This window comes from Quercus robur, chromosome 7, assembly GCF_932294415.1.
Source record: "Quercus robur chromosome 7, dhQueRobu3.1, whole genome shotgun sequence".
In the NCBI taxonomy this organism is placed as follows: domain Eukaryota; kingdom Viridiplantae; phylum Streptophyta; class Magnoliopsida; order Fagales; family Fagaceae; genus Quercus; species Quercus robur.
In genome coordinates this window covers 22,062,162-22,079,436 of record NC_065540.1, presented here as the reverse complement: position 1 = coordinate 22,079,436, position 17,275 = coordinate 22,062,162, and the positions used below count along the sequence as shown (strand labels likewise).

At 34.7% G+C, this 17,275-nt stretch overlaps 2 protein-coding genes across 2 annotated transcripts in view; both read left to right on the top strand.

Annotated features, from left to right (window-relative positions):
• Positions 1-16,437, top strand: part of LOC126691169 (uncharacterized) — a 42,443-nt gene extending 26,006 nt beyond the window's left edge. The window contains exons 2-7 of the mRNA XM_050386235.1: positions 12,464-12,683; positions 12,780-12,851; positions 12,986-13,131; positions 13,242-13,356; positions 13,444-13,524; positions 16,321-16,437. Coding sequence (XP_050242192.1) covers positions 12,624-12,683; positions 12,780-12,851; positions 12,986-13,131; positions 13,242-13,356; positions 13,444-13,524; positions 16,321-16,437 — 591 coding nt within the window. The 5' untranslated portion in view covers positions 12,464-12,623. The remainder of the gene's footprint in view (positions 1-12,463; positions 12,684-12,779; positions 12,852-12,985; positions 13,132-13,241; positions 13,357-13,443; positions 13,525-16,320) is intronic.
• LOC126692761 (disease resistance protein At4g27190-like) lies at positions 7,955-11,626 on the top strand. The gene is made up of 2 exons (XM_050388506.1): positions 7,955-8,206; positions 8,311-11,626. The coding sequence occupies exon 2, from the start codon at positions 8,468-8,470 to the stop codon at positions 11,297-11,299; it is 2,832 nt and encodes a 943-aa protein (XP_050244463.1). The 5' UTR covers positions 7,955-8,206; positions 8,311-8,467; the 3' UTR covers positions 11,300-11,626.
• Positions 16,438-17,275: the final 838 nt, after the last annotated feature.

The following is a 17,275-nucleotide window of genomic DNA, read 5'->3' as shown; positions in this document are numbered from 1 at the left end:
TTCAACCGTTGGATTTATGCGGCTTGGATAGACTAGAAGAATGTCTCACAGCCGGGAACGCGCCTCAGGCAAACGAAGAGGCTCTGGCATTAATGGAGGGCAAGACTTGGTGAAGCCGTGACAGAGGCTCGATGTCACCAAAACCCTCATCTCTGGCCGAGGAGCCGGACAACAGGATTTTTGAGGGGCTATTGTGAGGGGTAAAAGACTAGTAGGCCCATGTCGATGTCTACATTGGGCCAAGGGCCCAGCCCAAGGAAAAACCCCTCCTTGGTCATAGGGAGGAAAAGCCCCTCCTTGACCATGGGGAGAATCCTCCTCGGCATGGATGTAGTCGAGGATAAAGGAGGCAACCTGCCATTGGCAGTGACACTCCATATCGTCCCACGGAGTAAGAAAAGTACTAAAGTAGAAAATGACAACGGAGAAAACGGAAGTGTTTAAGGAAAAGACTGTCATTATTGCATTCAGTGCCTTGTGCCTGACATGGCCATACTTCTCTGTCCTTACAACCACTCCCAACAACTAGAGGGAATGGCTGATGAGACAAGTACCTACCCTAGGGACCCCATTCAAGAGGAAGAAAACTACTATAAAAAGGGAGTAAAGAGAGACAAAAAGGGTGGGGCGGAGACCCCCCAACACACCAGAGGCATAAAAAAATGCTCCCTAGACCGTGTAGAGGACCAATCCTCTCTGATGAATCTAATCCGTCTCAACCTGATCATAAACAACACCATGATGACCATTGTTCATACGCTAAAACCTAGCTCTTTGGCCCATTCTCTACTAATTCATTGTACCGGACTTGCTGGTCCAAGGTCCCACGCATTTTGGGCTTGGCCAGAAAAACGTGTCCCTACACTATACATTTCATTTTTACTATTTTTCTTTTCATCTTATTTTATTCAAAATTTAAATTCAGCCATATCCTCCATATTATTAAATTATTTATATTTTATATCATTTTTTATTTAAAAAATTAAAAATATAATATTTTACTTAAATTCAAATAAATAAAAGAATTTCTTATAAATTCTTCCCATAAAACGTTACAATGCATGAATAGAAAGATAGAATACAAAACACATGCTATTTTAGAAACACTAAATTTATAATAATAATAATAATAATAATAATAATATCAAACCATACATATCATAAAACAGACTAATAGTTATGGATATACTAACTTCATGCCAGCAAAATGGAATAAAATAAAAAATAAAAAATAACCGTTACAATGCATATTTAGTACATTAGAATTATCATCAAATTTGAGAAAACAATAGGATGTTAACGGAAAGGGAAAGAAAGAGATTAGTAAAAGAAATCAAATGTCAATTAAATAAATTAATTAGTAACCATTAATTGGAAACCAAAGAGGCTGACAGGAATAAAAAATTAGTTAAAGATGACCGTATCAATGTCATCAAAAGCTTTACAGTGCAATTAAATAAATTGTTAAATTCACTTAATTAAATCATATAATCAACAATTAAATACAATCATACAAAATTTAAACTTAAAACTAATCAAACTCTAATATAGAAAACCATATTTAGTATCAAAACTAAAAGGAAGATGTTCTTCAGTAATAATAGAAATATATAAGAAATAAATATGGAAAAGTTCAAAATCCCATTTTTGACATTTCATTTAACATTATTTATAAATAATAATAATAAAAAAATAAAATCCTTAAATGCTTATATTCTTCACACATCATGACTTTTAAAAATCTAATGAAAGGTTCTAAGATTTTATCTCTTATGTAATGCCCCTATTATGAAAATCATCAGCTAGTAAAATATGATAATAGTAAAAAAAGTCACAAATGAGATCATGAAAAAACTAATTAGCCACTATTATTATGGAATAAATTTTTTTTTTTAATGTATCTAAGGAAATGAAATGTATAGAGTTTACTTATTAAGGTATATTTAAAGATTCACATTAAAAAAATATGCAAAGGTTTTTTTGAAAAATAAAGTATATTTAAGGTTTTTATTAACTTAAAAGATAATGAAAAACCAATTGTTATTAACTACAATCGTCACTACTCTATAAATCTCACACAACACTATATTTAATATCCTAAACAACTTATAAATTACAACCCAAATCAATCATACAATTACACAATCAAAGCATGAACATGTAACATGAATTACCTTCTGAATTATTGCTTAAAGTTTTCACAATTATTGAAAGAGAATCACTAAATTTAATTTTTAGGAAACATCAAGACAAGGTGTCTCGCCCCAAATCTGATACTCGGATTTGTGACCATGACCAGCATGCTAATATCAAGCCTAAACCGGATATTAATAAGAAACAATTTACTTTTACAAAAATTTTACCAAAAGCTTCCCTCTTACTTTTCATCCTTGTTTCCTTACTTAAATGATATAACTTTTCACTTGATATTCAGAGCATCTACATTGTACTCAAAGATTGACATAATCCACCAATTATTCAAATTTGGAATTTCACATAATACATCTCTTAATACTTTAAGGTATACACTTTCATTAGATCCTAAAATACACAATGCTACAAATCTAAACATCATATTGCTAATTTAGGATCTATACATATAAAACTAAAACCAGCTCATTCCAAAACTCGACTAAGGCTCCCTCTGCTCCAAAATAAAACCTGCTAACTGAAAGAGTGGAAGGGATGAGCTATACAGCTCAGTAAAGGTAAGATATATGAGAATTTAATAAAGATGCAAGTAAATCAGATCATTTCATTCTATGAATATTCGAATAGGAGAACATATTTTCATGCATAGTATTTTATACTATTCATATTAATAACTTATACGCTCTTCATAGAAAATAATTGTTCTCCTTTTTCTTATCAGGTTAATATTACCAAAACCTTTCGGGTTAAACTTCTTTCATTTCCTACAAAGTCACCATATGTATATTCTCATTCCAAAATAATCAATTTAACTTAAATCAGATAATCGACAACTTTGTATTAAACTAGAAACATCTTGACCCAATAAGAAAACCTATCTTTATAAACCTTTTCCCGAAAAAATATTATAACTTTCATAGTTATAAAACTTACCATTTCATAAAGAACAAGTATCTAATAACTTTTAAACATAACTTGTACTTTCATCGGAAGCTTTATCTTTATAGCACAATAGAACTTTAGAAAATTTTATCTTTAATGAACAGCTTTTATTTTCATCAGAAACTTCTTCTTGCCATGAGAGCTTTTACTTTTCACAATGCATTTAAACAAAATAATTCTCTCATGATTAATAATATAACATAGTTATTCATAAATAACTTATTGATTAGTTCATATTTGAGAAGTCTGTACTTATTTGGGAGGTTTCTAGCACCACGGTGCTAGGCATCCAGCATTCCCCACAATGTCAAGTATTCCTAAGATCACATCATAATACATATCTTTCAACCATAGGGGTAGGTTGACTTCCTCCACAAGTTGACCGTAACCAACAAGGGCAGATACAGCAGAGTCAGTCCCACTTAATGACCAATCATATAACATTTTCCATGGAAAGCCAATAATTAACCCCTACTGACAGAGTTCAGATCACCAGAGGACATAACTTGAAAACCTTTCATACTTATACATCATCCTGAAATTTCTTATTTTGCATAACATTTCATAATAATAGCATTTCCATTCTTTTCTTTAAACATCATGTTCGTGGAAATTAGTAATGACATCAATATGCTTAAATCATATACATAAGGTTTTGAAAGTTCACGAACATATCTTTGTTAGAATAATGATTATATGCCATATCTCTAACCAAAAACCTTTTAATGCATAATATACTTTAAAATAACCTCATGACTTACCAAATACCCATATGACTTATCCCTTACCTGAAAGCAGGAACCAATAGCCTAAAGTCGAAAGAGTTTAGACTTGGATACTGGTAACACCTAAACCAAATATCAAAACTTATTACTATCTATAATTCCTTATCATAAATTTACACATTCATCTCAAAACCTATCTCTTAGAATCAAGGAAATCCTAATCCCACCTCAACGAGGGTCCCACAAACACAAAATACATTCATCATACAACATGTTGAACAAAACAGTTTCATAAATACAACCGTTGCATGATTTAGAACCCCTCATTTGAGTACTAAATCTCAAACCAAGTTACACAAAATTAATCTATAATCTAAACATACCAAAAGATAAACATATTAAATTATAGCTCAAAACATTCACCCTAACTTTAAAATTAAATCCTCAAAGTCAGAGTTATCATTTATCGTTGATTATTCATTTCAGCAGCATATGCCTCATTTGTAAAATACAAATGGGCTGTCCATACACATCAAAATGTCATGAAATTTTACAAAACCACTCCCCTGTATGTTCAGTATATACCATAAAATTTTTTGGAGTCAAAACATAAAACCATGATTTATTAAAAATCATACAAGACAACGTGCTCAAATCTGTCCTGACAGAGTTTCAGGCAATTTAGAAATTAAATCATTATTTTTATATTGATTCAAATGCTGTGAGACCACTTCCATAACAACCACATGTGTCTTATATTCCATAGGAAATATCCCTAGCATCCAAATTCAATGTATACAATTTAATACATAATTTACCATGCATGAACACAGAATCTGTCACAATGACAGCTTTGCAACGTTTTATTGTAAATTTACAAACAATTATCAAACGATGGTATTTTCATATGGGAGTTTTTATACTCTCATTAGACATGTCATAAAACACTTACATACAGTCATTTAACCATTTAGAGCAAAAATACACAACAAAAATCCCAGCAGCAGCATAAAAAATACTCATCCTAACTTTTTCTTACTTCCTTAATCATATGAAATCATTAATTAGTAAAAACCCTAATCTACCTTCAACAAATCACCAACACAATTTCAAATCTTCTTAAAACACTATATATATAGATTTACAAGTTCATGATTTCCTAATTTCACAAACCACAAAAACCATTACTAAAAATTCCTTGAAGAAATCATGGATTCTAAGGTGAGAGTAGCTAGAATCCTTACCAAATTTATGGTGCTTTAGAGGAAATAGAAATAAATCACTCTTGCATGAAAGGATGTCCCTTTCCTAGTGGCTGGACCAGTGGTGGCTCTAGGATTATTTTTTAGGGGGTCAATAAGAAACATAAATTATGCAAAATTTAAAACAAAATAAAACTTGAATGTATCGACATCACAAAAAACAAAACCAAAAAAAAAAAAAAAAAACTGAAATACATAAAGTTTTACAATTGCTTTCGATGATGTTTCATATATTGAAATTTTTAAATGATTTATTCATTATAAATCTTACGAGCTACATTTTTTTCAGTATATACAACTAAACAATCATTCATCCATTGATCTCTCATTGATCCATTGGACTTATTAATTTTTTTCCCCATATTTTAATTCAAATTGGTTTGTTATTGAGTTTTTTTTTTTTTTTTATTTGGTTTAAAAATGCTAAGATATTGTTAAGAGGATCATATTCAAACTTATTTTAGCTGGGTTTAAAAAAAAAAAAAACCCATCAAGGTTTTCAAAATTTTATTTTAGGGAGGTCAAATTTTTTTTTTTTTTTTTTTGGTGTGCAGGGCCATCAGGGGGTTCATTTGAACCCCCTGGGCTCCAAGTGGAGCCGCCTATGGGCTGGACCCAAAAGTATGAGAGGAAGAGAGCTTGAGAGAGTTTTCTTTCTTTTTGGTGTTGGACCCGTAGGAATGCAAGGGAGAGTGTTCTTGATTGTTGTAGTTGTTTTGAAAGAGTCAAAGAAGAGATAAGATGGACTTATCTTTCTTTTGGTGTGTGAACCCGTGGACTTGAGAGAAAGACTCAAGGGAGCTTCCTAGCTCTTTCCTTAAGGGAAAAAGAGAGCAAAGTGAGGTAAGAAATTCAGATTTGTTGTTTACTCGTGGAAACTAGAGAGGGAGATGGCTTCTTGGATGTTCTATTTGTTTGAGAAAGTCAAGGAAGAGGCGAGGTGGAGCTTGGTGATTGCATGTCCAAGTCTTGGTCTTTGGGTTTGTTCACATGCATGAAACTTTGGCTTTACATGTGTTGAATTTCAATTGATTGCATGTGGGTGGAATTTCCACTATAACATCTCATGCATCATATGCCTAATTAAAACACCAACTATATATCTAATAACTTAAACCACTTAATATAGTTTTGTACATACTTAGTGTGTGTCTATATATATATATATATATATATATATATATATATAATACAAAAGGCCATTCAATTATTTATAATCTTTACTATTCTTATTCAAAGGTATTATAAAATAATATGCTTATTAAATACTCTTCTATTAATTATAAAAAAAGAAGCTTGCATCAAATAATAATTAACCATTAAAACACACAGTTTAATTATAAAGTTGGGTCGGGGTGTTACACAAGGTATAAGAATTTTAAATTTTAACTTCCATAAAAAAATACTACCCACAATATTTCAACCCTTATGGAAAAGAAGGTTTACATGTAGCATACAAAACGTGTTTAATTGACTTCAAGATGTAAAAATTAGTCAACCGACTATGGTAGAATTAAGGTTTCAAAATTTAAATAAAAAAAATTCTACAATAATAAAAAATTATTTTGTGATAAATATGATTATGAAATGTATTACTTTTCATTAAAATAGTTCAAATTACAAAATAATAATAATAATAATAAGACCACCCATAAAAAATAATCAAGCGCAACGCGCAGGTACGCGACTAGTGATTTATAATAAATGAGTTTATATATGAAATTTCTACTCTACCATTTTATAGAAAGAAAAATTATATTTTTATTTATTTGGTACATTAGGCAGAAAACTGAAAAACATAATATGCATTGTCAAATTATAAATAGAAATAGATGGTAAAGTAAATATGAAAAAGATATAAAAAATAATGTGTCAAAATAAAAATTTTAAAACGTAAATGCCCTAACAGGACCAAAAGTACACTTTAGTAAAAAAAGAAAAAAGAAAAAAAGAAAAAAAGAGAGTTATTTGCATAAATATAGTAAAAACAAATTAAAGTTTAGGGGGCATTAGCATTATTTTAAAATTTGCACTTAAATTCTTTTTTTTTTTTGAAAGCCACTTAACTTCTTATTTTAAAAGTCGAAGCTGGATGACTTTTTTTTAAAAGCCAGGGGACCATGGCCCTCCAAACATTTTCCAACCCCAAAACACGGCCAAAATGGCCAAAGGGCCATAAAATTGTAAGTATATAGTTAGTAGACCCAGTTTGTAAATATTATAATTTACTAGCATCTCGAGTTTTAAAAACTCGATTTTGGCCTATAAATCGAGCATCATAGACTCGATTTCCATGCCCTAATTACATCCTAGGTGGCATATTTTTCCACGTGGACCACATAGAAATCGAGTCTCTAAGACTCGATTTCTAACCCCTATAAATAGGACCAACTCAGACCAAACACCAGAGCATCAGAGGAAAAACCCAGAGAAAAAAAAAAAAAAAAAAAAGAAAACCAGAAACAGAAAGAGAGAGAAGATCGAGATCGGAGATCTAGGTGCACGCGGCATGACTAGAAACTGACCAGCGACCCAGGCTGCGCGCGACCCAGGCCCGCGCGGCCAGGGGCTCGCGCCGGCCTGGGGCTCGTGTGAGCCTGGGTCGCGCGAGGCCTGAGGCTCGCGTGAGCCCGAGACCGCGCTGGTGAGGTTTAGCGGTGAGATGCTAGTAAGTTATAATGTTTGTAAACTGGATCTACTAACTATATACTTACGATTTAATGGCCATTTGACCATTTTGGCCCCAAAACACGCGTGAAACCCAACGAGTCATTATGTAACCCAATAACTCATTGACAAAAATTGAGGTCATGGGACCCAAATTTGGACCCATGCTCGTAATGGTGTAGATCTTTATCAGCGACCCACTAACGAACACTTTCATTCATCTTCCCCCACAACCCACTCCTATATCAACTGCTGCTTACACTTTTTCATTTCAATGACTTTACTCACCCACCTGCCCTGAATCTGACTCGCTCGCTCTCATCAATTGGTCAACAATTGTCATACTCCGAGTTCATTCGCAAAACCCAAACTATGTCCTCTTATCTTCAGTCCGTGACCGGACTCTCAGGTCTTGGGACCTAAATTTGGACCCATGCTCGATAATTTATGTGAGAGAAGGTAATCCTCTCAACAACGAGTGATTGTGTCTTTTGATTCTGTTTCTTTACATCATTCTGTTTCTTCTGTGGTTCTTTCATTCTTTGGCTGTCAATTATTTTAAGCTTCCGGCATCTCCCATAGCAAAATTTTCGGCATGGAAGTGGTGGGTGCAGCTGTCGGTGCACTAGTGGAACTAGCGATCTTCTCTGTAGTTGTGTCAGTTCTAAGACCAACACCACTTTCAATTTGCATTCAAATCTTGCTGCTGTTGAGCAGGAGATGAAAAGCCTTACGGATCGTATAAAAGAAGTCAAAGGTGAAACGGAGGCAGCGGAGAAAGAAGGAAACAAAATCAGATCTGAAGTCGTAACTTGGCTTCAGGACGTGGAAACGCTTCAGCCTGGAGTCGATGCAATTCAAGGACAAATGGTCAACAACGAAAAGCCTTCTCGATGTTTCTTAAATTGCAGAAAACGGTATAGAGCGAGCAGGGAAGTGGAAAAAACTCTGGAAGAGATCAAAAGGCTTCTTCTTGTAGCTGAAAAATTCAACTATGATGTGGTTTGTCCTACTAGAGTTCCCAGAGCAGTGGAGCATATTCCTGGACCTTCAATTCAAGGTCAAACAACTGCATCAAAAAAATTAGACGAGATTAGGAAGGCATTGGATGATGGATTCAAAAGGATTGGTATTTGGGGACTAGGAGGAATTGGCAAGACTACTCTGGTGAAGAACTTGAATAATGAGCTCAAAACGGCTTCTACACAGCCTTTTGGCATTGTCATTTGGGCCACCGTTTCCAAGAATGTGGTCATTAAAAATGTCCAGACACGAATAGCTGAAAGATTAAAATTGCAGGTGGAAAAGGAAGAAAGCGAGCTAGGAATGGCCAATCGGCTTTATGAAAGGCTTCAGAAAGAAGAAAAATTTCTACTCATTCTAGATGATGTTTGGGCGAAAATTGATTTAGACACTTTGGGTGTCCCAGGGCCGGATGTTCATAAAGGCTGTAAGATCATATTGACTTCTCGACTTAAGGAAGTCTGTAGGGCTATGACAACCGATCTCGAAATCAAAATAGAAGTTTTAAATGATGTTGAAGCTTGGCAATTGTTTTGTCAAAAAGCAGGGGATGTGGATCATCTAGAAGAAATTAAACCATTAGCAGAAGCAATTGTAAAAGAATGTTGCAGATTACCACTAGCCATCATCGTCGTGGGAGCTGCCATGAGAAAAAAGACAAAGGTCGAGTTGTGGAAGCATGCATTAAATCAGTTGCAAAGATCAGTGCCTTCTATAGAAGGAATTGAGGCTGAGGTCTATAAGCCGTTGAGGTTGAGTTACGAATCATTACAAGGTAACAACAACATAAAATCTTGTTTCTTATATTGCTGTCTATTTCCCGAGGACTATACAATTTTTATAAGGGATTTAGTACGCTACTGGCGGGCAGAAGGTTTGATAGGTGAAGGACAGAATTGGGAGGATATGGACGAAGGCATTTCTTTGATTGAAAATCTGAAGGACTCTTGTTTGTTGGAAGATGGTCCCTGGACTTCCTCTGTGAAGATGCATGACGTTGTTCGGGACGTTGCTATATGGATTTCATCAACGTCTGAGGATGGGTGTAAATCCCTTGTTCGTTCGGGGATTGGGTTGAGTGAGATTTCTGTTGGAGAGTTTTCAAATTCAAATTCAAATTCTCTCGATAGAGTTTCTTTCATGGGTAACAACATAACAAGGCTACCTGATTGCATGATACAATGTTCAAAGGCCTCGGTTCTGCTACTCGGAGACAATCATGCCCTTGACACGGTTCCTGAGAAATTCCTGCAAGGGTTTGTAGCACTAAAGGTATTGGATCTCGGTGATACCAGCATCCGGTCATTGCCTCATTCTCTACTTCAACTTAGAGATCTCCGTGTTCTTCGTCTTTGGAATTGCCGTAATCTTGAAGAACTACCCTCACTGGGAACACTTACTAAACTTCGAGATCTTGATCTTCGTGGCACGTGTATCGCAAATTTCCCAAGAGGGATTGAAAACCTGAGTGAGCTTAGGGATTTAAACTTAGACGAGACTAGTGAACTGAAAAGCATTCAACCTGGAATTATATCCCAGTTGTCTTGTTTAGAAAGTCTATCTATGTGGGCTAGTGGCTTTCATTTCCGTTTGAAGGGAGAGGAAGATGGACAGGCAACTTTTGAAGAGCTCAAATCATCCTTTAATCGATTACATTACTTAAACATCTCATTCAAAGGGATCCCATGGGAAAAATCCGAAGATCTTTCCTGGATAAATAGAATGAGTCATCTTCGACTTTGTTTTTATGATGCACAAGGAAGGAGCGTCCTAATTACATTCGATGAAAAAAGGTGTTCTATCCGGAATCTTAATCTTTCTCTCTCGCAAGAATGGATTGGGTGGTTCTGGGATAATTCAAGTTCTCTGCAATTAGAACAATGTACAGGACTGGTTGAAATGCTTGAAGACTTCATTGAAAGTGATGCCAGCTTTGCTGGTTTAAAGTCACTTTCTATTACAAAATGTCCAACCAGTTTAGGGTGGGGAGGAGGATGTGCTGCCCGCTGTGACCTACTACCAAACCTGGAGGAACTTCATCTCGAAAGTATGGAAAACCTAAATAGCATTTCAGAGCTAGCTGGTCATCTTGGGCAGAGATTTCATAGCCTAAGATCAATAAAAGTGGAATTCTGTCATCAGATGAAATATCTTCTCTCCTGTGGTGACTTCATTCAGACTCTGCCAAACCTAGAAGTAATCAATGTAAGCAATTGTGAGAACTTAGAAAAGCTCTTTAATAATGAATCAGGGCAGAACATATCTCCAGAACCTATGGTTCCAAAACTAAGGATATTGCAATTGTGGAACCTTCCCGCATTCAAAACTCTTTGCAGACACAAGGAGACATGGCCATGTCTGGAGCAGGTTAGAGTGCGCGGGTGCAAAGGTCTCAGAAGGCTGCCTCTTACTAACCAAAATGTAGGTACCATAAAAGAAATAAAAGTAGAATCAGAATGGTGGGATGCTTTGGAGTGGGATGATGACCAAACCAAAACAAGTTTGCTGCCTTTTTTCCATCCTTTGTAGTTGGGTGGCTTCGGTCAAATGAGGGCTTCGGCCCAAAGTGGCCCTTTTGATTGTGTTTGAAAATTGAGTGAGTTAAGAGTTCGTTTTCGTAGTGTGAAAGCACCGATCCGTTTTTTTTTTTTTTTTTTTTTTTTTTTTTTTTTTTTTTTTTTTTTAAATTCAAGTTTGAGAGTATGTTCAATATTAGAGTGTGAGTACACCATTGCGTGTATTGGAAATTTGTAATAATTGAGTGTCATGTTTGTGAGTTAAGATTGAAAGAGTTTTGAGTTACCCATATTGGGTTTGAAATTGTGAGAGGTTTATAGAGTTTGAAGTTTGTATCTATATCTTTCATAAATGGATTTTTTTTCCTGGTGTACCCATAGATGTCATGTGAAGTTGAAGAAATGATACTGAAATTATGTTAGTATATTTTAATTTCTTGTTTAAATGGATATATTTATACTTACTAAAAATTAAAATGTTGGTAGATATTCAGAATTATGGTAAGTAATAAAATAATTTCAAGTATCCTTCTAGGCAGCCCTACTCCAACAAAATCTTGAGCACCTCTCTTTTTACTTTTTCCTTTTCATGATTTCTTCTTCTTTTTTAAAGATCCATTAGGAAAAGAAAAACATTTATCTTCTTCTGCAAGCTATATATCAGCTCATCTGTTTGATTTCAAGCTTAAAATGATTCGAATAGGCAATTTATTAATACTCTTCCCAAAAAATCTCTATCTTTTCTGGTATTTATGTTATGCTTTTGGAGCAATATAACTTTCCTGTACATGCAACTGTGTAGTCTGTGCTTTCTAGCTCTTTGCTGTCTGAACATAAATTCCAACTTGAATCTAAATAGAAGAGCTCCTAATTTCCTGGAATTTGGTGATCTTCAGCAAATACTGAACACTGCTACATAATGCATAGCACCCAAAAAAAAAAAAAAGAGAGAGCTTTTAAGCTGGTGTCTTTCACCTGCATAGTACAAGAAATGCATGACCAAAACTATCAATTTGTTTATACAAATAAGCAATACAAGATTACAGGCCTGGACAACTTTCCTAGAGAAAGATGATGGTCTGTTTTGGCAAAATTTTTTTGCCTTTTCTCTCAATTTAAGAAAAAAAATTCCAAGAATACCAATATCAATATTAAATACACTGATCCTGAGAAATAGGTTCTAGTTTGAGCTTTACTACTTCTATTAATGCTACATTTGAATCAATTTGGATAATTTACAGATTTCTGTGAGCCTTGTCCGAGTAATGGAGAATGTAACCAAGGCAACTTGGAATGTGTTCGTGGTTATAGAAAGCATGGGTAGTTGTGTGTAGAAGATGGAGATATTAATGAAACAGCTAAGAAACTTGTGTGTCCTAAGAAACTTATTCATTCTGGTACACTTATGTGCTTGGGATAGGAAAAGGCTTAATTTAACTTTGAATATCACGTATGTCTTTCTGATTTGTAATTTATATATAATGAAATTACAGTTGAAGTGGATAGAGATTCATCTTTGTGAAGCACAAGCTCAATTTTTATGCGATGGACTTGGGGCAGTTTGGGTCTGTCACCTTTGCGACCCTCTTAACTTCATTGCAATGATTCTATACTATTGTTACATGTGTATGTCAGTGAATGCAACATTCTTGAGTTTTGTTGCCCACATTTGTAGTTCTAACTTTATACCCATTGTCAGGTCAGAGAGGATGATATATGGAAGGAGTTAGATGGACATTATTTGGTGAAAAATGTTGGCTTGGACGATGGCACCTTTTTGTATACAAAACAAAGGGTAATGGATGCTGTTAGTAGATTATTGGAGACAAGGACAGATCCTCATGGGTATACCATTCTATTTTCAATCTAGAAATCTTAAGATTTAATGAATGCTGCAGGACCTCAGGTTGGATGTTCCATCATTTTATTCTACGTTTCTTTTCTTTTTATTGTAGGATCAAAGAGTTGAAGTGCCTTGACTTGTTAGCAGAGCATTACAAGCTAGTTGCCTGTCGTATCCGTCGATGGCTCTCTGAGCATGCTCTTATAGTTTTCCGAGTTTCCACACTGGTATTCCATTTCTAAAAGACCACCTTTCAATTTACATGTTCTAGTATGATTATGTTGAAGCTTGTTGACAATGTCAAAATTTTACAGCTTATTGGATGCACAGTGTTATTCTGGAAAGTTCGTCAGAGACAATATATATCAAGCAGAGTTGAAGAACTTTGTCACCAGGTATACGAGGCCCTGTGTTATTTTCTGGTACAGCTAACTGAATATTAGTTTCTTGTTCCATTTCATTGCCACCTCCTTCTCATCCTGAAATGTGTTGATCTTGCTGTCTTAGAAATTTCAATGGTTTATTGTTAGAAATATATAGCAGATAGATTGTTTATATGTTGTAAGTTAGTCATGCAACCCTATGTCTGTCATATTGAAGAGATGGGAACAAGACAACTTCCAATACATGTATATGGTTGTGAATGAAAAATATTTTGTTGAGTTCGTTTGAGCTGACCGGGAAATTGAATAATAGTGAGCTCTTAGTAGCAAAGAAATGGAGATAAAGTTGCACCATTTATCAGGAAGAAAGTAGCCTTTTTAATTTTTGAACTACGTGGTGCGATGGTAAAGACTTGGGCTGTCAAGTGCAAGTGTGTGAGTTTGAGTCTTGACAATGGCCACTTCATGTGTTGAAGGACAGGAATGTATTCAAACTACCCTTCCCAGGATGCTACTTAAGTTGGACCATCAGTGATGAACCTTTTACGATATTACTCATGATGTACTATAACTTTAAGAATTAAACTACCCAGGTAAGAAGACATTACTTTTACACCTACCACTGGACAAATCATTTTAAGTGCACCATAATCTGAGAAAAAATCTAATAAACAAAATCAGCAAGCAGACCTTGTTTGAAACTATCCAACTACTCTTGGATGATGACACTGTTTCCATGAGAAGATAGCAGATCTTTTGCTTCAATGTGAGGAGCAACTTATGCTGGATATAAATTTGCTGGCCCTCAGTGCACATCATTTGGTGCAACTGGCATTTCTGTAGTTTTACATAAGCATACTGGCATCTGTATTTTGTATAAAAGTTTGGCAATAGAGGTAGCTGTCCCTGAATACTTGATTTTGATGCCTGAACTTAACAGTTGAACAGGATATTGTAGCGAGATTCAAAGAAAACTCATAGATGTGAAGGCAGAATCTTTTTTTTTTATAACATCCATTCCCTCATCAATTTCTTGCTTTATTATTATTGCCATAGGTGAATTGTGTACTTGTGTGGCACCGAGTTTTGGTGTCACCCTGTTTAAATTCGCTATCTCCCTGTTTCACTTTCACAAAAAAAGCCCTTTATCTTTCTTGGGAGTTAGGAGTTCCAGGACTGCTGGAATTTATTTCTCTTCTTTCATGTACATGTTTTTTCATGGATTGTTTTTAGTAGAGCTTAGTAATGCATGGCTAGGTGTGCATACTTCTATTTTAACTTGATGTTGATTTCCCTTTATATTCCTGATTCGTGCACACCTTAGGAGAGAAAAAATTATCCCTGATTTTATCCCTTTATTGATTCCATTTTCTGAATCTTTTTATTTAAACATAACATTCTGTGTCCAATGTGATAGGTTTGTGAAATACTTGAAGATAATGCATTGTTGTCAAAGTGAGAAAATGGGGAATGTGAACCTTGGGTTGTTGCTTCTAGGTTAAGAGATTATCTTCTTCTGCCAAGAGAGAGGAAAAACCATGTGTTATGGAAAAAGGTATTTTTTTGGTCCTTGGATATTGTTTCACCTAAATAACTTCTTTCCACAATGGATTAATATAGATACAATTCCAAAGCAGTAACTTTTTGGGGGAAGTTACAATTTACCCCATGTGGTTTGATCATATCACAATTTAGTCTACAAGCTTTCAGTTGCTACATTTGAGTTCCAAAGATTTGAACAAAATGAAATCCCCTGATGTTGTATTCTACCGGAGTTTAAAATTGCATGTGTTGGTATGTGTTGATAAAATGACATGCTTTTGTGAGATAACAAAGTTGCCTTTGTTCATCTATGATCTCATTGCAATGACCTTTTTGGAGGAACTGGAGTACTGGCGCAGGAGTTAGCCAACCAGTTTCAAATGTTTGAATTCATACCTCTCTGTTTTAGTTAATATGTAAGTGTACATAGGGTTGCATCGCTTTTTGTTCCCTTTAATAAGTTATCTACGTGTATAAAAAAGTGATTATTTTGTATCAATCTGGGCACATTTTGACTTAGTAAAATTCTCAAAATGCCTTACACCTTTGAGTACAACCAAAGTTAGCTTATTTTGTTCCATTGCACTGATGACATGAATCTCCTTTAGCCATCTAACTTTTTTGCCATAGTCTCATTTTGGCTTACAGGCCTTACTACTTGGAGTCGCTACAATAAATCATTCCAAAGAGCGCTAGCTCAAATGGCACCTCCTTCCCTTATAAAGAGCAAGGTGGAGGGAGAGATTGTGAATTCCAAACCCATCAGGTGCTTGTGTGTGTAAGTTACCAATAATAATAATTAAAAAAAAAAAAAAATTGGGCATTCATCTTTAGGAAGCCATATCATCTGTTCAATATTTGGGAATCATGTATTTTCTCACAACCTTGGCCTTCATTCGTTTGGCCTTAAATCTTTTTGGGCCTTTAACTTGAATTGAACGACTCCTACTAGTGCATCTTTTTTTCATAACTCCTGTAGCTGATAAAGATTTATCTACTTTGTTGTCTTCCTAAATTCTAATGTTTGTAAAAAATCTTCACCAATAAAAAAAAGAGTTTATCCAAAATCTTCAGGAATAATTTTATGATATTATGAACTAATGCAAGTTAGGTGCGCTTGTTGAGACCATTGGTTTGATTTTATTTATAAATGCTTATTTGTTTTCCCTTATACTAAACCTATATCATTGATGATTTTTACTTATGTTGAGTTTATAATTATTATGTTGTTATTAGTTTTGTTAATAATTTCCCCGATACTTGCAGGTGGAAGAACTGGTTCAAGAAGATTCCCGAGTAGATCAGTATCCAAACCTGGTGAAGGGCGAATCAAAAGTAGTATGGGAATGGCAAGGTAAAAAGGCTTACCCAAATGCTTTTTGATAATAGGTGTAGGTTTACCTCCTACTTGGTCAAGTCTCTTACCTGGCTATACTTACATGTTACAACTTAATAGTCACAATATCAAAAGAATTTACTTTTGACAAACTAGGGGCTTTTTAGGAAACAAAAGATTGAATAAGATAATTTCCAAATAGTTCTTTTTTTTTGGGTGTGTGTGTTTGGGGGGGGGGGTGGGGGAGAATGGGGAAATGCATTAATGAAAGAACAATTTAAATCAAGTTGGAGTGAAAATAAGTTGAGGGAGGCCTAAAACAATATGGATAGACATAGAGTGGAGGAGGACATGTTTAATAAGGAGGTGATAAAGTAAATGATTTTAGGTAGAACACAATGGTGGAAAAGGCTAAAAGTGGCCAACCTTGATTATTTGAAAAAGAATCTATATATCTGACCCAATTTAACATCAATTGAGTCTTAATTGAGTTGAGTTTGTCTATTGGGAACCAACCAGATCTGCCATCCTGAAATTTGAATTTCCTGTGTTGTTTTGTCTGTGTTAGCAAAATCAAGGACAAGTTATTTTTCCTCTCTTTTAAATCTTGTTGGTTGGATTAGCTGATTGTTACTTTCTAGGTTTTGTGGTGCAGACACTAGCTTAATGCTGATTTGATTCCATTGCTCTAGATTTGGGATTTGAATTGGTTTGAATTTTCCCTTTTTTTAGGGTTTTAAGGAATTTGGTTGCAATCTTAATTATGATTTCCATTCATTATTTTATGTAATCTGGGGCCCTATTTATAGGCCCTAGAGGAAACATTATTGTCATTTTGAATTTAGTGACTAGTATGGAATTGAGAAATTCTCTCTAGCTTAGTGA